The sequence below is a fragment of the Sarcophilus harrisii genome, chromosome 6 (genome assembly GCF_902635505.1).
Source record: "Sarcophilus harrisii chromosome 6, mSarHar1.11, whole genome shotgun sequence".
Taxonomy (NCBI): domain Eukaryota; kingdom Metazoa; phylum Chordata; class Mammalia; order Dasyuromorphia; family Dasyuridae; genus Sarcophilus; species Sarcophilus harrisii.
Window position 1 is genome coordinate 144,680,107 of NC_045431.1, and position 23,803 is coordinate 144,703,909.

Genomic DNA, 23,803 nt, shown 5'->3' on the forward strand with positions numbered 1-23,803 from the left:
AAATTCCACTTCAGTCAAAAGTAATAAAAATTAAAACCCTTTAGCTGGTGTTCTAGTCCAGTATAACTCACTTTATAAAGATTAAAACAACAACAACATTGGCACCTTCAATTACCCCAGGTAAATTGAATTACAATAATGACAGTTTTAATCTGTTATTTCGGGAAATGTTGTCCAATATACTTTGTTTCCCTTTGGAGCCTGGCCCACAGGAGACAGTCACACAAGCTCTGATACAATTATATGAAAATGAAATCTTGGAAAAAAAGCTTAATATGCATCCATAGTTACTTCTAACCACATAGGAGCTCAAAATGTCAGGACTGTTCAATGTTGAGGTGGAAAATGTAAGTTTCTGTTAACAGCTTGTTTCCATATCTTCCAATCAAGATTAATTTATCAACAGATCTTTCTTAAAACTGTTTTAAATGCTTCTCTATCTAATGTGCATAGACAGTAATTGAAGAGATTCTATCCTGTCATATCATCCCTTCTCCCATTAAGCATTTTCTGTGTCTGAGAGGAATCATAGAATACACGTTACAGGGCCCAGTGAGACAGTTTTGGTTTTAACACCCAAGTTATTCACTGTTTCTATCCATGCTCTGCCTTCATCTTTCTAGAAACGATCCCAAGACTTCTCAAGATTAATATACATATAATGTCATATACATATAGGACATTATCTCATAAAATTATGGCTTAGAGATCTTAGAAATCCATCTTACAGAGAAAGAAACTGAGACACCAAGAGATGTAGCTGCCCATGTAGTAAGAGGCTATGAACTCAGGTGACATCAACAAAGTGGAATTCAGTTCTGTGAGGGAAACAGGACTACCCATTGAATGAAAATAGATACAACATAACAGAAAAGGAAAAAAATTATGTCCATCTGGAACAATGAAATATTAGTCCTATAATATTTTTTGGGAAGCAGAGCTAGACAAAATATCCATATGTTCAAGATGTGTCCAAATATTACACTATATAAATTGAATTTTTTAAATGAAAGTTACATACCTCCCTCCTTTGTTGAGATCAAATCCTCTGTGATTTTATTAAAAGGTAAAAGTGTGTTAACTGGTTCAAGTCAAATTTCTTTGCTCTGAAATCAGAAACTGGTTTTGGGAAGTCATTTTAAACCTTAAAATAAGACTAGTAAAATTTTAAAAGTCAGTTCATAAACAGTTGTATGCATTTACTATGTGCTAAACATGGTGGGAAGAAAGGAAGTCTAGAAAGGAAGTATATAATTAATTAAATGGCTAATTAATTTCTGAAATCATGAAATGAGGCAGGCACATTTGGTTCTTTGGGTACTTTCCAGAAAAGACCATGATGGCAGTGGAAAGTCATCCTAAATCATTTCAAAATTAGTCCATTGCCCCATCACTTGTATCATCCTGGCTTCCTGAGGTTTTTAGTGTGAGCAAAAGCATTAGTAGGGAAAAAGAAGACAGAAGGATAGTGCATTTAATGAAAAAAGATAATGTGGTAGGGATACTTTAAATTTTTTAATTTTAATTTTCAGTTCTAAATTCTTTCCCTCCTTTGACCCTTTCCCACAAGAGAGAGCAAGAAATATGATATCTATTGAGAGAGGAAGAAATATATCCTTTATACATAGAAAGTCATGAAAAAGTCTATTTCCATAATAAACATGCTCCTACCCCCCAAAACAAGAAAAACAAAGGAAAAATATTATGTTTCATTTTGAACTCTGACTCCAATAGTACATTTTATATCATGTTTTATTTTGATGTCGTGGGGGATGGTTTTATTGATCCAAGTTACTAATTCTTTCACAGTTAATTATCTTTATATTATTGTTATTCTTATGTAGATTTTTAAAATTTCATTTTGCAAAGTTCATATAACCATTCCTGTCTTTACAAAACATCGCTTCTTATAGCACATTAGTATTTCATAATTCATATGCTATAACATGTTCAGTCATTCTCTAATTGATATGGAGTTCTTCAGTTTCTAATTCTCTATTACCACAAGAAGAGCTGCTGCGAATATTTTTGAACATATTAATTTTTTCCCTTTTACTTTGGTCTCCTTGGGGTATGGACCTACTAATGGGATTGCTAAGTCAACAGATATGCTTAGCTTTACAATCCTTTGGACATAGTTCCAAATCATTCTCCAAAATCATTGGAGTAGTTCACAGCTCCATAAACACTATGTTCCCAGTATGTACCTATGTTACCACACACCCTCCAGCATTTATAATTTTATTTTTCTGTCATGTTAGCCTATTTGATTGATGTGAGGTGAATCACTGAAATGGTATGTAATGGAAATCAGGAACTTAGATCTTTACTCAATTGCTTAATCCAAGTGATCTGATCTCAGCTACTCCCCTCCTCCACCATTTGAAGCAATCTAAAACTTAGCCTGTACCCATTGATCTAGGACAACAGCATGCAGCAGAAATGACACTGGCCTAGGACATAGGAGATCTGGTTTTGACCACAGAAATCAATATTTACAAAGTATCTGATTATGGGTAAATTATTTAACCTCTGAGCTTGAGTGTTCTGGGTAAAATGGGACAATGTATGCGTTACATGTCTTAAAATTTTTTTGCAAATTTAAAAATTTTTGTTGTGTTTTTAATTTATGGAATAAAATAAGCATGTCCATAACATAATATAATAAAAAAGATGATTGCAAATGAAATTGCAAATCCATTATATACAATTTACTATTCCTTTAGAATATTAATAGTTATGATGTAATGTCCCTCCTCCCTTCCTTCCTTTCTTCCTTCTTTTCCTTCTTCCTTCCCTCCCTTCTTCCTATCTCTTTGTTTACCCCCCTGTCCCTCAGTTTCTCTGTTTTTCCTTGTCTGCCTTTCTCTTTATCTGCCTTTCTCTCCCAACCCTTCTTTCCTTCATTATATTTGCTTAGCACATAGAGCTAAAATACTGTAATCTTTTTCAGAGACCAGTGTTGAATAGCAACTATCTAGAAATTGATTTGATTTATTATTGCCATTATCATAATCAGTATTATGACTTTTATTACTATTATTAAAGTTAGAAATTATATACAATGAAAAACCTGTAAAAGTATACTTATGTTATCAGTTCCCTGGTAATAAATCTAAATGGTATTAGGTAAGAGATGAAGCAAGGCTAGCCAATAATGACAACTATCATAAATCAGAAATAATGCTTAGGCAGCAAAGGATCCTCAAATATTTACAGTGAGATTGCAAGGTGATTTTCTAACTAAAAATAGCCATCAGGATTGACTTTGGGTCAATCCTCCATATTCTCCTTTTCATTACAAACTTGATCCTTAGGCCAGTACTATAGTCCTTTAATTTGAGTCTGAACCAAATATACGAACAGAGATTTCCATTTGTTCAATTCTGAATTTTAGTGAATTATTTTCATTTACTTTTTTTAACTTCTTTTTGTATTTGTCCAATTGAATTTTTAAGTGAGTTGTTTTATTCTATGGGATTTTTTTCCATTTCACAAATTCTGTTTTTGAAGGAGTTATTTTCTTTTTCTGTTTCACAAATTCTGTTTTTCTGGGTGTTGTTTTCTTTTTCCATTTTATCAAATCTATCTTCCAATAAATTATATTCCTTTTCCAAACTCTCTTGCAAATTTTTCATTTCCTTTCCCCAGTTTTCTTCTAGTTCTCTTTTAAGATCCTTTTTAATTTCTTCTAGGAGAGCCTTGTGTGATGGGGACCAAATTATATCACCTTTTGAGGCTTTATCTGGAGACTATCAGCCTTCTGGAGGCAATCTGCCATTAGTTTCCTCAGGGTTTGAAATCTGTTCTTTTCTTTCACCATAGAAGCAAGCTGTCCATTGTCAGAGTGCTCTTTACTTTTTTACTCATTAAAAAAAAAAGTTAAGATCTGACTTTAGGCTGGGGGAGGTTTTTCAAGCAGCAGCAAATGGTCTGGGTCAGTGCTGATTCACTCTCAGTGCTGGGTGGGTGTGGTCAGGTCCCTGAGATTCTGGCATTTTGGGGTTCACTATTGATCTTTTGTGTATGTGTTGGATGTTTTATAACTTCTCTGCTGATCTACTGGTTTGCAACCAGGGCAAGGAGGGAGGAAGGCAATGCAAGCAGTGCACACTCCCCAAGATGTGGCAGAGAATCTAGGGAGAGGAATCCACAGGAATCTACACCAGAGTTGGTCACTCTGCTCTGGTTGCAAACCAGTAGATCAGCAGAGAAGTTATAAAACATCCAACACATACACAAAAGATCAATAGTGAACCCCAAAATGCTCAATTTTTGGTTTTAATATAAGAAACGGTGGGTTTCTATGTTTAGTATTACATCAATTAAGTCTTTCAAAATATAATATTCACAGGAGAAAGAATCAACTTTATAATAAAATTAAGGAAAACTATATCCTCTAGTTACTGGCAAAGTATTAGAGAAAAGCTCTCATTTTCATCTTTATCTCTCTTTATGATACTCTTTTCTAAACAAATAATTAGCATAATAGAGGGTTGTGATTATAAATCTTGCTTGTTTGTGTTGAAGAAACAGAAATACTTCATTTTTCAGCAGTGCTCATCTTGCTTCTCTCTTATTTCTGGTGTTGATTAAATGGTGAAATCCTCTGACCAAAATCTTGACTGTCTTTTACAAATCAGTATTCCTTTAGATAAGTAGCTCCATTTAAAAGCAATATCTTCCCAAATGCAGACAGGTGCCACCCACTCTTTCAGTATTTAACTTTTGAAAGGAAAGAAAAGAAAATCAGCAACCATGTGAGGGAACTGAGAGTTTTATCCTGTAATTCTGGAGAAACTGAGCAAGACAGAGATTAGATAGTTTTTAATATTTTAATAGTAGAGATTAGGACTGGAGAAGCCATATTAGCCAGCCAGCTTGATGGGACTTTTGTCTCAAAGCATCTAACAATGAGCAAGGGATGCTTATAGGGCCCCAGCTATCAGGGAAACAAAGGCCGGGGGCAGAGCACTGTGAGCGGGAACTCCAGGAAGGACCATAACTTTAGTTCTAACAGGTTGGGGGTAAAGAAGGAAAGATCATAAATTCTGCTAAGTTGGGAGGGGAAAAGCTAGGAGATAGTAAGTCTGAGCCAGAAAGATAAGGGGTGCCATCTAGTTATTTGAGATAAGCCATCTGGAGTTTTGTGACTGTTTGGAATGCTAGAGTGGCTAGAGCTCTGAAGCCCTAATTCTCTCAGTCCTAATGGCCAGGAAGGGGGATTTGCCACCAGGGAAACTGAGGCAGAAAAATTTAGGGAAACTGAAGCAGAAAAAATGAGGTAGTATAATTCAGGAAAACCGAGGCAGAACAATTCAGAGAAACTGAGGCAGTACAATCCTTGTACTGTAGTTTCTAATCATGTCTGACTCTTCATGACCCAAAGATACTGAGGTGGTTTGGCATTTATTTCTTAAGATCATTTTACAGATGAGGAAACTGAGGCAAAAAGGTAAAGTGACTTGCACAGATGCCAGATTTGAACTCAGGAAGATGAATCTTCTTGACTCAAGGCCCATGAAAATTTCTGATTCCAGGCCCAGAACTTTATCCATTTTACCACCTAGCTGCTCTGTTTTAGTAGATACTACTCAATAGTACCAGAGTTTTAGTTAAATAATATTGAAGAATGACAAAAGATCCTTATAGCCACTTAATGCCCAAACTGTGCTTGGCATTGTTGCTTGGAGGCTATTACTGGCCATTTGATGAAAGCCAGAGTGATTTGGGTTTTAAGGCATAATCAAATAGGTCCATTTGAAATAAAATGGGCTGTTTCAGAGAATTGGACTCTTTTAAAAGTTAGCTTATATTTCAAGAAATCACAAAAATAAGAATCACTCAAAACAAAAAAGTAAATTGTTCCAACTTTTAAAATAAAAATCTAGCTTTCAAACCTAAAATATATTGTTTTTCTCATTTTGGGGAGTGTGATGAGGCAGTCAGAGTTACTCTCTCAGTAACTTGCCCAGAGTCACACAGCCAAGAAGTATTGTGTTTTAGGATAGATTTGAACTTATGTCCTCTTGACTCCAGAGCCAGTATTCTATTCGCAGCACCATGTAGCTGCCCCAAATCTAAAATATCTTACAAAAAATAAGCAACCAAAAATTATACTCTCACAGACAGAGCATCTACATAATGACTATAATGGGACTGGAGGACTAGAGTAGTACTTAGTGGACCAAAAAAGTGTGCAGAAGCTACAAAATGGAGCCCAAGGAAACTCCTTTAGATATAGGTCAACAAATGGAAGGAGAGGTTAATCCTAAGTGGGCCAGAAGTTCTAGCCAGTCTTGTTCTTTACTGTTTGTTTGTTATTCCTCCCAGAAGAATCAGGTTAAGAGGTCCCATGTATTCCCTTCAGGAACTAAATCACCAGAGTATACCTAAAGGAGTATACCAAAATTTTATTTTGCTAATGTTGTGAACAAGCTGGACATATTCATGAGCTTATTTATTCACTCCCATGGAGAAGGTACATTGGTTTCCAGGTAGTTGAGTAAATGTACCTTCTCCATGGGACCTATATCATCACTAAGTTGTGCTATTATTATTCAGAATGTTCCTACATTGTTTTCTTTGCACTGGAAGCAAATTTAATTGAATAGGATGGGGGAAGGGGATGTAATCAGAAAATGGAGATATATTCAGGGGTATTCTGGAGTCATGTTATTATTTAGTTGTTTCAGTCATATCTGATTCTTTGTGACCCTATTTGGAGTTTTCTTAGTACATATACTGGAGTGGTTGCTCCAGCTTATTTTTACAAATGAGGAAACTGAGTCAAACAGAACTAAATGACTTGCCCAAGGTCTCACAGTTACTAAGTATCTGAGGCCAGATTTGAACTCAAGAAGATGAATCTTTCTGACTTCAGTCCCAACATCCTCTCTACTGTGTCACTTAGCTGCTTGCTCTTTGGAGAACTAATTGTTAAATTTTCAGTGTGAGCATTTATAACTCAGAAATTTCTACAAATCAGAAGTTGATTTGTTATTTTGATGGGTTTTTGAGATCTGAGAAAATGATGCAGATTAAACTTTAAAAAGTGTGTTGTTTGTACACGTTTTCTAGAGATCTAGTTGTTAAACATTTATCAATACAATACCCAGTACATTCAACAGAGAGAAGATTAATGGAATAGGAGAGCTGCCCCATGGGGATCCTGGAAGCATTGGACCAAAGTAATTGGGCTGAAATGATATCCCAGCAAAATAAGGGACCTGAGGAATGGGTGGGAGTCTCTGTGGATTGGAAGCAGCCATACATACTAGCACAATGGGCCCTGTTTGTTGCATCCCTTCCTTTTTATTTCCATTGTTATTACTCTAACTCAGTATCCTAGAATATTAGCGGCAAAAGGGACATTGAAAATCATTTTGACCTATCTCCTCATTTTACAGGTGAAGAAATCCAAGGCCAAGATAGATCTAAGATCACACAACCAATTTTTTTCACCCATTTATTTAAATTCTTTCTATCATTACATATGGATTCCTTTATTATAATTGTAATTACATACATAATTATACAATTGCAAATTGCAATAATATTTGAATTTTGCTTCCTTTTTTTTTTTAAACCAACCCTGTGATTTCACAGGCAGAGGGAGCACCAATTTATAAGCTCCTCAAACCCGTACAAATCTGTACCTGTCCTGAAATTTCTAATGCTACAGACCTATTGGAAAACATAGAGTTAAGTGATTTGTCACAGATGCCACATATTTCAAAGGTAGCATTTGAACTCTAATCTTCTTGACCTCACTATTCTATCTAGTGCACCACACTGTCTCTCTTTGCTTTCCATTTTGAAATCCTTCTGCACAAAGAATCCATCCATGTAGCATATGCCACTTTGTTATATAAATATAATATCCTGCCAAGTTCAAAGTGACAAGTTGCCAGCAGAGGTAAGTTCCTATTTACCCAAGTTGCCATTTGCTGAATCAAATAAATAGATGGATTTTAAAATCCAAAGAAAGGTTTAGATTGCAAAGATTTCAGTTCTTAGGACTATGACTTGCAATTTTACTATTTATTCAGTTAAATAATTCCTTAATTAAATGGGTGGATCCCTTCAACTGGGGCCAAAGATATTTTATTAACTCTACCAGTGAGGAAATAGTACTTGTGTAGTGTACAACACATTAAGTACTATGTTAACTGACAAGAGAAATAAACTACAGTTTTTATCCTTAGGGAGCTTAAAATATAAAAGGATGGTAAAGCTGATTCACCTCAGAAGGTAATTAGGAAGCTATACTCAGTATTTTGTTATTTCTACTTTGAAAGAAGTGATAGGGTGAGCCATTAGGAACTAAGTCCAGAGGCATAAATGGACATTTGCCAGGCTTCTGGCAAAGAAATAAGAAAAATAAAGATATTAGATCAACTTTATGCAAAATGTCTGCATTTGTTGGTGGCTGAGAATTGGGTGACTAATGAGTGATTTATTATATCCTCTCAAGAGGAGGAAAATATTTGTAAAAGTGTTCTTGAATTCATTCTAGAAAATGCTAAAGTAAACCCCAACTTATTTTCTTTTTATCCTGGAGTAGTTCAACCAGAAAGACAAGAGGGAGGTAAGAGATGCTTGGTTGCCCCTTTCCCTAATCCCTACCGTGTAGAAGAAATAACTATATATACTAAAGTCCCACTTGGTTGCTTCATTACAATCTGAACTTGACTCAGGATTCTATAATTGCTTCTTACTTCGTAGGTCTCACCAAGCTGGAGAGTCTTACCTAGGGGCTAATTTTGTGGCCATCAACTAAGGACCATTCTAGTTGCGCATGAAGGAGTTTCATCATCAGAGAATTGTTAGTCCATGGAAAACAGTACAATGTAGGATGAGTGTGTTCTCCAAAAGAGAAGGAAGTGTGTGCATGAATGAAATGCCTTATCTCTTAAAATAGTAAAGCAAGAAGGAACTCAAAAGTCATCTATGACACATAAATCCTGTACCCAAAAATTGTAGAGTGGATTAATTTCTACACAGGCAAGTATTTGTGAAAATATCATGCTGAATTTCCCATCCAGAAAAGTTTATATGCATATCTTAATTTGAAAATTGTCTATTCTGACATGCAATTCCAAATGGTGAAAAGGCAGCTATTTTTTTTTTTCTGTGAGTCATTCCTTATAGAAATATTTTTCTTTCTCCAATTCTATATTCTCCTTTTTCATTTCCATCTAATCATTTCATAATGTCTTTTGGAGTAAATTAGGAAAATATTCAATGCATATGAAATCAGTTCCTTGAGGGCAGGAATTATTTCATTTTTGCTTTTATATGTTCAGTGCTCAGTCTAGCACCTGGCACAAACAAAGGGTTATTAAAGGCATGCTAAACTGAATTGAATTGAAATGTATGACATACTTTCCTTGAATTAAAACATACATATATTTGCATTTGTATTACATATGTATATATGTGTACATACATATTTATTTCATGTGATAAACAATGTTACTTAGATGAAATTTATTTTTAAATGTATTTTTTATAAGTATCCATCTACTTTGATACATAAAAGGAAAAAAGAAAGGAGAAGTCAGGCCTAGGTTTTCTGTGGAATAAATATGGCTTGAAAAGTCTTCCCAGTGCTTCATTTTAGCACTGTCCCACTCCATCCAATGACTAGCTTGAAAATAGGTGATGGGAATCCTTTCCAATCCTTGAATAATCTTTAAAACTTTTATTACTTTTTATCCAAGAATCTGGTATTTCACTTAAAATTCCTATTTCAGTCAGCATCAGTGAACGTATGTCTTTTACTGATATTCCAATCTAGGGCCTATTTTCTACAAATTAAAAAAATAACAACATGAACATCCTACTATTATCCCAGATAAATTAAATGGTGTCAAAGACAATGTTAATCACTTATTTTGGAAAAAAAAGTTTATTTATTCCAATGTACTCAATTTCTGTTTTGTGTTCAACTCATATAAGATAGCACACATATTCCATCATAATTATAGGAAAGCAAAATACACGAGAAAGAGCCAGCTGCTGATAGATGCACATATACCTCCTGCCTCTTAGGAGCTCACATCAGAAGCACTGTTCGAATGCTGAAATAGAAGATGTCAAATGCTGTTAATATCTTGTTTCTATATCTTTTAATAAAGAGAACTTAGTACCAAGTCCTGATTAAAACTATGTATGCATATAGATAATAAGTGTAGTATCTCTTTAAATAAAGGAGGGATCTGGAAGATCAACTAGTGAAGCCCAGTGGGAAACTTTAGAAGTCTGAGAGATGCAGGGGGGTGAGGCCTAATGCCATTTTTCCTAGTCTCCAGATCTGTAAAAAGGGAGGTATTTTAGATCCACAACCAGGGCTCAGTTTTCACACATAGAAAGTGAAAGGTTTGGAATAGATGAGCTCTAAAGTCTGTCCAATATCTAAATCTACCACCCATGAGCCTTTGCTACCAGGAAAACACAATGTACAGCTGTTCTTGCAAAGAAGAAGAACTGAGACAGAGCAATAAGTTTTTCTCATAAAAATTGCTTTCTTCTTCTCTCATTCAAGTAAGAGATTATAATCTCCTACATGAGATGCCATTAAATGCAAGTGGAATGTTGACATTCAAAATGGGAACTTTTGCCTCAAATTGCTGGCTTTTACCTAAAGCATAAAGATCAAACTCAGCCACTTCTCTGGTCTTCTAGAGCCTTATTCCTATTCTGTAAAATGAAGGGATTGGGAAAAGATTCTAAACTCTGCATACCATTTGAGCCAGTGCTACTTCTACTAAGTCTGCATTCAAGGAGAGGAAAAAATTCCTTATGTACAGAGTATTTATAGCAGCACTTTTTGTAGTGGCAAAGAATTGAGAATAAAATGGAAGCCCATTAATTGAGTAATGGCTGAGTAAATTATGGTATATGAATATTATAGAATAGCATTATAATGTAAGAAAAAGTGAAGGGGATGGTCTCAGAGAAATTTTGGAATACTTTTAGGAAGTGAAATATAGGAGAATGAGCAGCACCAAGAAAATAATTGATAGCATCAATATTGCAAAAAACAGCTTTAAAGACTTAAAAACTGGGATCAATACAATTCTAGAACACTCATAATGAAACATGAGATGCAGGGTAAAAAACTCAAGAGTGCAAATGATTGAGACAAAATTTTTGGATATGGCCACTAGAGAAATTGGTTTTGATTGACTTTGCATATTTGTTACAAGAATTTTGTTTTACTTTTCTTTTTTCAATTGTGAGGAGATTAAAAGGACAAAAAGGAAATTTGAGTCAATTGTTTAAAAAATTTAAATAAAATCTGAGTTATTTACATTCAAGTCATTTGCATCCTTGTTCACTTTCATCTTCTGGGGAAGTTAGGTGGTGCAGTGGATAGAGCACCATCCCTAAGTCACCAGGATCTGAGTTCAAATTTGACCTCAGATACTTAACACTTCCTGGCTGTGTGACCCTGAGCAAGTCACTTAACCCCAATTGCCTCAGCAAAAAAAAAAAAAAAAAAAAAAAAGGAAAATCACTTTCATCTTCCTAGGAGTATCAGGGTACAATGTCAAGAATTCTTAGTTACTACAAATATCACAAGTTATGCCATAAAATCACGACTCAGAGACTTTAGCCATCTTCAAGACCAACCCTATCAGAGACATGAAGTGACTCACCATTCATGAAGTCACATGATTGTAAGGGGTAAGGTAAATAATTTGAATCCAGGTCATTTGACTTTATATTTGGCATCCTTTTTACTACACTGAACCTAGTTGACATCATCAAAGTGACCTCCAATTTTGTGAAAAAACAAAAACAAAAACAAAAACAACAGAATTTAATAGAACCAATGAATGAAAAAAAATGTACAAATTACCAAGGGGGAGGGATATATATATATATATATATATATATATATATATATACATAAATAAACATTGTATATGTATTATGTTTATATAATGTACATGAGAGCATATAGGTGTTTATGAATATATATACACATGGATATATGTGCATATACATATGTGTATATAGGGATATAGGCATAAACATTCATGTATATACACATGTGTATATATGTATGTATCTCTTAATATTAATCTCACAAGGATTTTTATATTTTTGAAATCTCAAATATCATGTATATAGGATGATGAAACATACAAAGATATATTATGCACATTGAAATTTTTGGTATGACCAACATTAAAATATTTACCTTTCTCCTTTGTAGAGTAAGTCAAATCCTTCCTTGATTTTATTAAAAGGCAAAACATGGGTTATTAACTCGTCCAAGTCAAATTTCTTTGCCATAAAATCAGACACTAGTTTTGGGAGATCATCTCTGCTTTTCCAACCTTAAAAAATTAAATACCAATATATTATTATCTATACAATTTTTAAAAATCAGTTGGCAAACATTAATCAAGTGCTTAGTATGTTCCAGGCATGGTGATGGGGCACAATAGAAAGCAAAGGATCTCTTCAAAAAGATTAAACATTTCCATAGTCCTTCAAAACACAATGTGGATGGGCTTGCCTAGTTAGGATTTACAGGACTAAATGGATAAAAACTACCCAGGATGAGAAATTGTGTATGTGTGAGGGTGCAGGAGTAGGAGGAAAGTTGCCATCTGTACTAGTTTCAAACCTAAATAAATAGAATTAACAATCCATTGATCATTTAAGTATATTTCCCTAGACTTAACCTTTGAATGATATCTTTTTGAATAAAAAACTTCTAATGACATTCTTGGATTCTATAAAACATTTTTTTTTGCAAGAAAAGAGTAAATTGGGGGCGAGGGCAGCCCAAGCTTTTTACTATCATATCCTTTACCAACTAACAAAAGTTTTATGCCATCATGAATCCTCCTTATACTGATCATGTCCTTAGGGAACTTAAGTAATGGAAAAATAGTTCATATCTATATAGATCTTTATAATTTGCAAAATTCTTATATTAAAACAACTTGGTAAAATATTTAGTTATTACACCTCCTTGCCCACATACTCTCATTTTGTGATCCAATAACATTTTCCTATTTAGTGTTTCTCACAGGAGACACTCCATCTGGGTATTTTCCACTGGTCTTTTTCCACACCTAAAATACTCTTCCTCCTCCCCTCTGTTTCCTGGCTTCTTAATTTCTCAGCTAAGATCTCATTCTATGAGTAGTCTTTCCTGATTCCTCTTCATGCTGTGCTTAATGCTACTTCCTTCTCTCTATTGACTATCTCTCATTTATTCTGCATACATCTTGTTTATATAGACAGGTTTTTCCCAATATCTTCATTAGACTGTAACCTCAGCTCTTAGCACTAAGACTGACTGACTGACTGATTTCTTCTTCAACTATTTTAATATTGAGAAACTAAGGTTCAGGAAAGATAAATGTCTTCTCAGTCACCTAACTAGTTAATATCAGAATCAGGACTTCCTCCTATATCCATTTTAATCACACCAGATTCTGATGAATTGACATGATTTTGATGGGTTTTGTCTCTATGCATTTTAATTTACAAAATGCTCTATGTAAACTGTCTCATTTCATCTTCCCAACAATAAGTTAGTGCAATATCATCACCATTTATTAGAAATGAAAATTAGCCTTTTTCTTTTCTCCTCATCCAGGTCAAGAAACAGATTCTACAACTCAATCTCTCATTCTAGTTTGATCACTAGGAGTTTTTTTCATGTCTTTTAAATAGCTATTTTAGAAAGTATTCTTAGATAATTTGAACAATTAGGAGAGAGAAGGGGAGGTGATTAAACATTTATACAGCACCCACTATGTGCCAGACTTTGTGGCTAAGTGCTTTTTCTAAATGTTATTTCATTTGATCCTTCAATAATCATGTGAGGTAAGTGCTATTGTGATCTCTATTTTAGAGTTGAGAAATTGAGGTAAATAGAAATGAAGTGATTGTCCAGTAACTGTAACTGTGATTGTAACTGTAACTGACAGCCTAGCTGAAAGTTGAAGGCAGAGAATCATTCATGAAACCAAAGAATAAAGGGTTTTTATATATGTTATAATCACCAGAGCCCCCTTATGTGAAGTTTGTCAATGTGGGAACTATGTAAAAAATGAAAACTTAAAAATAATGAGAGGATAAAAGTTTTTGAAGCTTTTAAGTCAAAGTTTAAGACTTTTTGTGGAATATGGTGAACAAAGAAAACTCCATGGACCTGAGATCACAAAGAGTCAGGTGCAGAGCTTTTCCTATAGTGTCAAACTTTTTAATATGTTAATTTGGTGAACTTCCCAACTCCCTTTATTTTTTTCTTCTTTGTTACAGGAGGTAGCTCTCTTGTTCTAGGTGTGTTAGAAGTGAAATTGAGATAAAAGAAATCAAATAAAAATTAGCCTAAACATTAATTATAGCCACAAAAACATTTTCTAGGGAAAATATGTCTATGAACTAACTCAAAATGAATTAAACATTTTGAAAATTTGAATTGAGTGATGGTATTGAGACAATCAGTGGAAGAATTAGCTATTTCTCTCCCTGCTTTTCCTGCTCTAAATATATATATATATATGTATCTCTATAGAAAGAGTTCTCTAAATATCTCAAAGATTTTCCTTTTTTTGGCAATGACATGCTTGTTAAAATATTATGACATTATAGGCTTTCTCTCACTTGGCAAGGGACATATGGAAATGTCAAGTCTCTTCTATTTCCAATATTCTTCTCATTCTAAAGCTGTCACCATATCTGTGACCCCTCTTCTGTTTTGAGTTCCTTGCTCAAGACCACTATTAAAAAGGAGCCAATGCCATCCACGCTCATTTCTCTTCTGACTAGGAACTATCCTTTACCCCTGCACTTCCCACTTCTCCAGTTTTCTTTTATGTGCTATTATTCCCCATTAGGATAGAAGCTACTTGAGAGAAAGGACTTTCTTTCCCCTTCTGTTCTGTTCCATCTTATTATCTTCCCTTTCCTTCTTGTATTTATATGGCCAATGCTCAGTACAATTTCTCACACATATCTGAATGAATACCTCCCATTTCTTGTGCACATACCTCCAAAAGCACATCCTTTCCAGGTGCGCCCAGTGAATAGCAGCATGGGATCGTAGGTGAGCATTTAGATGATGGAGGAGCTCCTACCACCACACTCGTCCCGTAGCTCATATGGCAGGAAGTCAGGGCATCAATCTGATGTACAGTGAAAGAGAAAAATGTATTCCTTATAGTGTCTATCAGAATGGAAAAGGATCTATGCCTTATCCATCGCCATCAATGAGTAGTCTCCTAAATAAGGGAATCAAATTTCTTTTTGGGGCTTACTGTTTGTCAGATAGTAGGTGAAATGATTCCTGCTTTTTAGGATCTTACTTTAGTATATGTGTAGAGGGGAGATGACATGTTCGCTTAAAGTATGAGAAGATGTAGAGAGCCAATAATTGAAGAAAAATGTTAATTTTGTGGTGTGGAAGAGGTGCTAGCAGCTGGGGTAACATGAAAAATGATGCATTTAAGTTGAGATTTTAGGAGAATTTGCATTTCTATGAAGTAGAAACCAAGAGGGAGCCCATTCCAGGCATGAGGAATCATTTGTTTAAAAATTAAAGCATGCCTCCACATGCTTACATAATTTTAATTTCTTATAAAATGAAACCCATTTTAAATATTGCATAGGCCCTGAAGTTTGTGGTCTTCCTGCTATAAACATTTTCTCCCTCAAGGTAGGAAACAGAAGTTAAGAGTCATAGGATCACAGATTTAGAGCTAGAAAAGACTTTAGGATTCTTTGAGAAAATGCCCCTCATTTTAAAGATGAAGAGACTGATGGTTAGAGAGGTAAGCAGCTCTCCTAAGGTCTCAAGGGAACATGTGGCAGAGCCAGGATTTAAACTCAGGTATGGAAACTTTGATGGTTTTTCTGAGTTGGGAATTTGTGGGTTTTTTTTTTTTCATTTCTCTTCTTAGTGGTTCCAGTACTTCTCAAACAAGTTCCATGAATCACACAGCCTAAGATGAATGAATAATAAAACAGTACTGAAAATCTTTGAGGCATTCTCTCTGTTGATTTTTCATGAAAGATTTAAAAAGAAATAGGAAACATATGTGCACTGGAGAAGAAATTTCCTGTTTCTTATAAACTGAGATTAATATAGGGCATTTATGAGTATTCGCTCCTTTTCTCTTCCTCCCTTCCTTCCTCCCTCCCTTCCTTTTTTCTTCCTCCTTCCTTTCCTTCTTCCCTCCTTCTCTTCTTTCTTCCCTCCTTCCCTCCTCTACTTTCTTCTTCCTCTCTCTCTTTTTCTCTCTCTGTCTCTCTCTCTCACTCTGTCTCTGTCTGTCTGTCTGTCTTTCTTTCTGCCTCTCTCTCTCATCCCTCTCTCTCCAAGGTATTTGCCAAAACTTAATCACTGATCTTACTAATGCAATTGTTCTCAGCATTCCCTAGAGATCATGCAGAAGTTGTTTAAATTTATTTCGACTCCTAATAATACCTAGTGCAAATATATTACTACTGTAAAAGTTTAATTAGGCATGCTATCAATTATCCTCATAATAAATTTAAATGGTATTAGGTAAGAATTGAAGCAAAGTCCATTAAGGACAGGCAACCATCATTAATTAGGAGTTACATACACTAAGTCACTGAAGAGCATCAACAGTGGGATTGTAAAAAAAATTTTCCTGTCCAACAGTGATTGCCAGGGACTTTAGCTCAACCCCTCTAAATTCCTCTCTTTCCTACAAACCACCCTTGGGCCATCATTAAAGCCCCTTAATTGAATCTGGGAACAAACATACTTACTGAGACTGGGGTTTCAGTCCTTGCTTGGTAATCTGAGGTCAGGGTCCATGAGCTAATCTGAAAGTCCCTTTGCCAAGGCTGATTTACACATCAACAAGCAGAAATCCCAGATGGGGAGAGTGAGGAGTGAAAGGGCAAGGATTCCTTGGGAACATATAACCACCAAGATGGCCCCTGGCTCCATCTTTCCTTTCCTGTGCCTTTCAGGGAGATCAGTGGGGCAGGTTAAACTCTTTCAAGTCAAATGAATGGACTTCTTTTCTCCTCATTAGACAGCTGCATGGGACAATGGATAAATTGCTGGGCCTGAAGTGCAGAAGATTTGATTTCAAATCTGGACTAAAATGCTTACTAGCCGTGTGATCCAGGGAAAATTCTCATCTGTCAAATGTGAGTGAGAATAGCACCTTCCTGATAGGATGAAGTCTTTTGAAAATTATTTGTGCTGGGCCTTGAGTCAGCCTCTGACATTTATTAAACAAATCACTTAACCTGTTTGCCTCAGTTTCCTCATCTATAAAACAGGTATGAAATAGCATCTACTTCCTAGGGGTGTTGTGAGGATTAAATGACATAATAATTGTTAAGTATTTAACATAGTACCTAAAAGAAAGTAAAACAGTATGCAACTATTAAGTATTATCATTATTTAGGAAAATATGTATATTTTTGGAATTTCTTTGAGAGAAGAGAGGAAGAGAAAAAATTTGCAACTTTTATAAAAAATGTGAAAAACTATTTTACATGCATTGGAGAAAAAGAGTATTCACATCAAAATTAAAATTTTTAAAAGAAGATAATGCAGTTCTCTACTTGACTTCAATAATGAAAGCCTGATCTTATACTTCAAATATAATTGGTCAATTTCTAAATATACTGGTCAGTGGTTAAACAAATGAGAACTACCCTCAATTATCATATCTAGTCAGATAACACTCCAAATTGTATCTGGCCCAATACCAATATGATTGAACCCACATCTCCAACCTTATGTGTCTTGCTCCTGTTGTAAGAACAGCAATCATAGCAATACTACCATTCCCCCTAGAAATGACATGACAATCTAGCCTCCATCCTTAATCCATATGAGTCAATACTCCCTTCTCTCACTCTGATATAGCTGTTATCTCCTTCTAGTATAATATAAGTTCCTTGAAGACAAACACTGACTCACTTTTGGATTTGGAAGTCCAGAAACTAGCCCAATACTTGCACATGCTTCTTTAATTCTTATTGGCTGATTAAAACTTGTTTCTACAAACTCAGTTTTTGTCTGGATAAGATCTGTGTCCTAAGGATCCTTTTAAATAAATCAAATTATTGGAAGGTAAAGTCTATTATTGCTTAACTTTGACCTGAGGTTGACCATTTAGCTGAGCCCCTCCAAATCCTCCATTCTTGCTGACTTACCATGGTTTCAAGGCGCCCAACAACTTCAAAGGTATACCCGACAGAATTGTTAGTCATTTCATTCAGTACTTCATTGATGGGCTTTGTGTAGTCCTTAGGACTGATGCACTCAGTGGCTCCTACAGATTTGGCTTTATCAAATTTGTCTTTGTTAAGGTCAATTCCAATGATCCTGGAAGCACCAGCTGCTTTACAGCCCATAATAACTGAGAGATCAACTCCTCCCAGCCCAAAAACAGCACAAGTAGATCCAGGAGTCACCTATGGTCATGAAAAAAGATAAAACTTTAGAAATTAATGATTGTATCAGTAATAACAAGGTTGTACTGAAAATATTGAGAAACATGAAACCTAGAGCAAACCAGCTTATAGCAAGTAGTAAACTGATTCTGATAGTGATATTTTCACAGGATTAAAAACATAGACAATTCAGATATTAGAGATGGAGCAATCTACATTCTATCTGCCACCTTAAAAATTGTCATGAAAGGAACACATGTAGGTACTTATGGAGGAAGAAGAATTTATAACCATATCATTACCACAAGAACCTTACTTAAATCTCCATCAGATATTCCTTGATTCTTCTATCCCAGTGTCTCCTTTATTCTGCTCCACCCAAGTATTTTTGCTTACTCTGAATATATTATTTCCTTTTAGAGAAGGTAAACTTGTTTGGGACAGGGATGTTTCAATTGTTCTTTTTATACCCCCAGGATCTAGCTCAGTGCCTGGAACACAGTAGACCTTTAACAGATGCTTGTTGATTAATTGGTTGACTTCTGCTTATCAACCATGTTTCACTGAAGCTATGAAAGCAACAATAATGGTAATACTATGGTGTTAAATCACAGCATAACTATAATTGATTATTCTAGCAGATTCTTGCCCATATCTTATGATTGAATCTGTATGGAAAAATCTATCCAATGCCCCAAAGGACTTTATCTGGGTCTCTTTACATTCAGTGGAGACCAATACATCCCTTCAGCTATCTGTAATCAACATTTCTCACCATGTAACCAGCCTACTTTCTTTACCAATCATACATTTTCTCAGTGATATCTTTTTATATGGTATTGAACACAAGTGAACAAAAAATTCAAATATAGCCAAGATTAATTAAACATCAACTGCATGGAAAGCAGCAAGAATTTAGGAAAATAGAAAGCAAAGGAATTGTGTTCATTTTAAAACTAGAATAGATTATTCTTGAGTTATTCTAAGATGATGTTGAAACCTGTTAAGAAGTGACTGGCCATTAACATCAGATCATCCATAAAAGATAGTTCTGAAAGAAGTAATTAGTGTAGATGTAGAACCAAAAATTTTGAAAACACCTTCGGGGGAATTTGTTAATTGTATTAAAAAAAAACTTAATCATATCTTATTTTTTAGAATATACCTTGAGGACATTTTGAAACACAATCATACCTCAGAAATAATTTTTTGCTGGCATTGTCTGGATCATTAACTGGATCATTAACTATAGAAAATGTGCTGAGATACCCACCAAATACAGTTCTTTTAGACCTCCTTCCCAAAGAGCAACCAGGTCAAGACCCCAGTTCAGTGGATTATATACTGCCTACTATCATTCACTTCAATGTTCTACTTCACTAATATGCTTCACAGGTGCAATATAACATTATTATTTTAAAGGTATTGGGGAAGAGAAGACATCATTCCTCTCATTTCATACTTCCTAGTAAGGAGGTATGCTTCTTGCTGCCATTTCCTAATTAAACTATGAATACCCACTGATGCTGCACAAAAACAAACACAGAAGTATTTGTATAATGAAGACACCCCCAAAGTGATGTTTCTTGATGCCTTTAGATTCACTCTTGAATCAAACAAACTTGAATCCACAAACTTCTTCATTTTTTTCTCCAAGGAGAATGTGAAATTCTTTTGAAACTGAAAATTTTCAGATTCAATAAGTCTATTAATATATCCTATCTAAGACAAATAGGTGGTATAATACACAGAATACTGGGCCTGGAGTCAAGAAAATGTGAGCTCAAATCTGGTCTCAGACACTCACTAGCTGTGTGAGGTAGGCAAGTCATTTACCTGCTATCTGCCTCAGTTTCCTCAACTGTAAAATGGATATCATAATAGCACTTACCTTGCAGAGTTGTCATAAGGATTAAATATTATAAAGTGTTTAACATAATGCCTAGCACGTAGTAGGTACTTCACAAATGCTTATTTCCTTTTTTCTTATTCATCATTGTATTCGGATGTCATATATGATCTATAGAGTTTCTAAAAACTGTGTTGCTTAGCACCCTGTGCCCCAGTGTTCACCATTCTCATACTGTCACTAGAAAGAGATAGCTTCTATACTACAATAGCCACTATTTTGTGCTTTCAAAAATTATTTTCGGTGGCAAAATAATTCATCATCAAATGGTCTGCCTACTCGTGATGAGATTTTCCGTACTTAGATAGGCAGGTCTTTGGAAAAGATAGTCTGTATGTTGACAGAACTGTAGTAGAAATGTTTCTTCCATGGTACAACCTATCAGACCTTCAGTTCTGTTGGTATAGTTCTTAAAAGCCTACCTCAAATTAGGGAGAGTTCTTGGAATAGATTGAATGGAGGAAATTTTTAGCTTAAAAAAATCAGGCCCATTGTGTTCAATCGATAGAAAATGCAACTTTGTGACATCCAAACAGAGGAAATTTCACTATGTATTATTTTCATTTCCTAATGCACATTTTTGATTTGTAATAGAAACCTGTTATAGGTTTTGATTTCCCCATTAAAATATGAGCACCTGTAGGGCAGTGATTAGCATTCTTTTCTATATATTTACCTTATATTTTGCTCATAGTGACTGTTTAATAAATGTTTTTTAATCTATTCATTCACTCACTTATTCATTTGACAATAGAAATGCATCCAAATCGTTGATATAATGTATTAGAAACCATTCCTAAAGCCAAAATTATCTCCCATTGAAGAATAACAATTCCAATTGTCTAAATGTTTTTGTCTCTATATGTTTGTATTTGTGGAAACAAAGGCATTTGGATGATTAGCTGGATATTTCAATGTTCAGGTGTCTAATACTGTACAGATAGTAACAAAATGATAAAAAGCCTTGTGTTTTGAAACTTTTAGCATCTACGCAAAAGTTTATTATGCCAAAGAAAGCATCTTCCATGAACTACATCATGAACATTCTTACCTGGGCAGTTTTCATTGCAGCCCCGTAGCCGGTGGAGAATCCACAGCCAATTAAACACACCTTCTCCAGGGGAGCAGCAGCATCGATTTTAGCCACTGAACTTTCCTCCACCACTGTGTATTCAGAGAAGGTACTGGTGCTCAAGTAGTGGTATACGGGCTTCCCTTTGCAGGTAAATTTGCTTGTGCCATCAGACAATACTCCCTTACCGGTTACACTATTCAATACATTAAAGACTACAGTAAGTAAATGCAGCTTAAATGTTCATTAGTAATAGAAAAATTAAAATGAAATCTCAGTAGAAATGATACTCACTCAGTCTTCACACACCAATTGCCCTTAGGATGCATGCATGTGGAACATTTTCCACACTGTGGCAGACAGAGTGGAATGACTTTATCTCCTGGAAAAGATTATATGAAACATTGCTTAAGAACCGCCTTTAAAAATAGCCAAATTAATTAAGATTTTGGGGGCATTTACCATATGCCTGGCATCCATCTTAGGTGTTTGAGGATTGCATGTATGTTTGGGCTGATATGAAGAAGTATATAATGTAGGCTATGTTTCTTTAAGTTTGGAATAAAATAAATAAAATTTAGGTAAGCAGCAGAATTGGTATTTAATATTCAGGCTCACTGACTCTAAATTTAATCCTCTGAATGACATGGCCCTGTTTATTCAGTAGAACAAAGCAAATAAACAAATGCATAAATACCAATTACCTAAAATGATCTCTCTGTGTTTGTATTCGTGTGTATTTGTGTATGGTGTTGATGTATATGCATATATATGAATTTATTAAAATGGCAATATTTTCTAAACAATGCTTTAATAACTAAATAATGCTTTAATAGCTTAATCACCAAAGTAATAAAATATATTCAAGTAGATATATTGATAGATAAATATGGATAAATTTTTAGAAAAGAAACCATACTCTGAGCACCTGAAATTACAATTTAACATAAGTTGGGAGAATAGCTTCAACCATTAGAGAAAACTAATTTTTTATTAAAGCTTTTTATTTTCAAAACATATGCATGAATAATTTTTCAACATTGACCCTTGCAAATCCTTGTGTTCCAAATTTCTTCTCCCACCCCTTCCCCTAGATGGTAAGCAATCCAATATATGTTAAACATGTTAAAAATATATGTTAAATTCAATATATGTATGTATTGGTGTTCATACAATTATCTTGTTGCACAAGAAAAATCAGATCAAAAAGGGAAAAAAATGAGAAAGAAAACAAAATCCTAGCGAACAACAACAAAAAGAATGAAAATGGTATGTTGTGATTCAGACTCAGTTCTCACAGTTCTCTCTCTGGGTGTAGATGGTTCTCTTCATCACAAGATCATTAGAACTGTCCTCAATCACCTCATTGTTGAAAAGAGCCCATCCATCAGAATTGATAATTGTATAATCTTGTTGTTGATGTGTACAATGATCTCCTTGTTCTACTCATTTCACTCAGCATCAATTCAAGTAAGTCTCAAGAAAACTATTTTACAACTTACATTTTTTAGAGAGTTTTAGAGGATTAATTACCTGCATAGAGTCACATAGCAAATATATACTAATGGCAGAATGTAAATTCATGACATTATAACACAGGATAAGGTTTTTAAATGCATAAAAGAAAATATATATAGGATTACAAAGGAAACCAATTATATTGAAATACAATTTCATGAGCAATCTTTTTTATTTTATTATGTTATGGAAATTCTTGTTTTGTTCCACAATTTAATAAAGAAAAAAAGAAATAGTCATTAAAAATTGTTTTTGGAAAAAAGAAACTCATAGTACCAGAGTTAAAAACCTCTGCTCACCTGGTTTCACAGTGGTAACCCCTTCTCCAATACTCTCTACAATCCCAGCTGCTTCATGTCCCACAAATACTGGAAATCTAGCAGGCATCGCTCCAGTGATCGCGTGGTCATCTATATGACAGATCCCTGTGGCCATGATCTGCAAGGAAAGAGAAAGATGACTGAACCTGTAGGTAACAGGACATCCTGGGCAGAGCAGGAGAGGAGTTACTTAGATCATTTTAAAGTGAAATACAGTTTATATTTAAAGACAATCCTCTTGTGTACACACACACAACACACACACACACACACACACACACACACACACACATGTCAGTGCTTTCCATTGAGTTGGGTGCTTTGCCAACTCTAAAGTTCTTGTCCTGAGGGTGCTTTCATCATGAAGGAATATGACCCAACAGGGTGGGAATATGGTATATGACATGACATGACATGCTCAAATGGAGGAACCAGCCAAGGTGTGATCATCTCATTAAAGATCTACATAATTTGGATTTTTTTTTAGATTTATCTCACATAACATTTTCCCCTGGGATGATCTCAAGGTCACACAAAAGTGAGCTCTTTTTGAAGCTT

General features: G+C 34.8%; 1 protein-coding gene across 1 annotated transcript; it reads right to left on the reverse strand.

Annotated features, from left to right (window-relative positions):
* Window positions 1-9,890: 9,890 nt before the first annotated feature.
* On the reverse strand, window positions 9,891-23,473 carry LOC100927969 (all-trans-retinol dehydrogenase [NAD(+)] ADH7-like). The gene is given in 8 exon segments (XM_031941906.1): window positions 9,891-10,085; window positions 12,215-12,353; window positions 15,030-15,092; window positions 15,095-15,164; window positions 18,187-18,447; window positions 21,387-21,603; window positions 21,702-21,789; window positions 23,225-23,473. Coding segments are annotated over 8 exon segments (999 nt in total). The 5' UTR covers window positions 23,361-23,473; the 3' UTR covers window positions 9,891-10,060.
* Window positions 23,474-23,803: the final 330 nt, after the last annotated feature.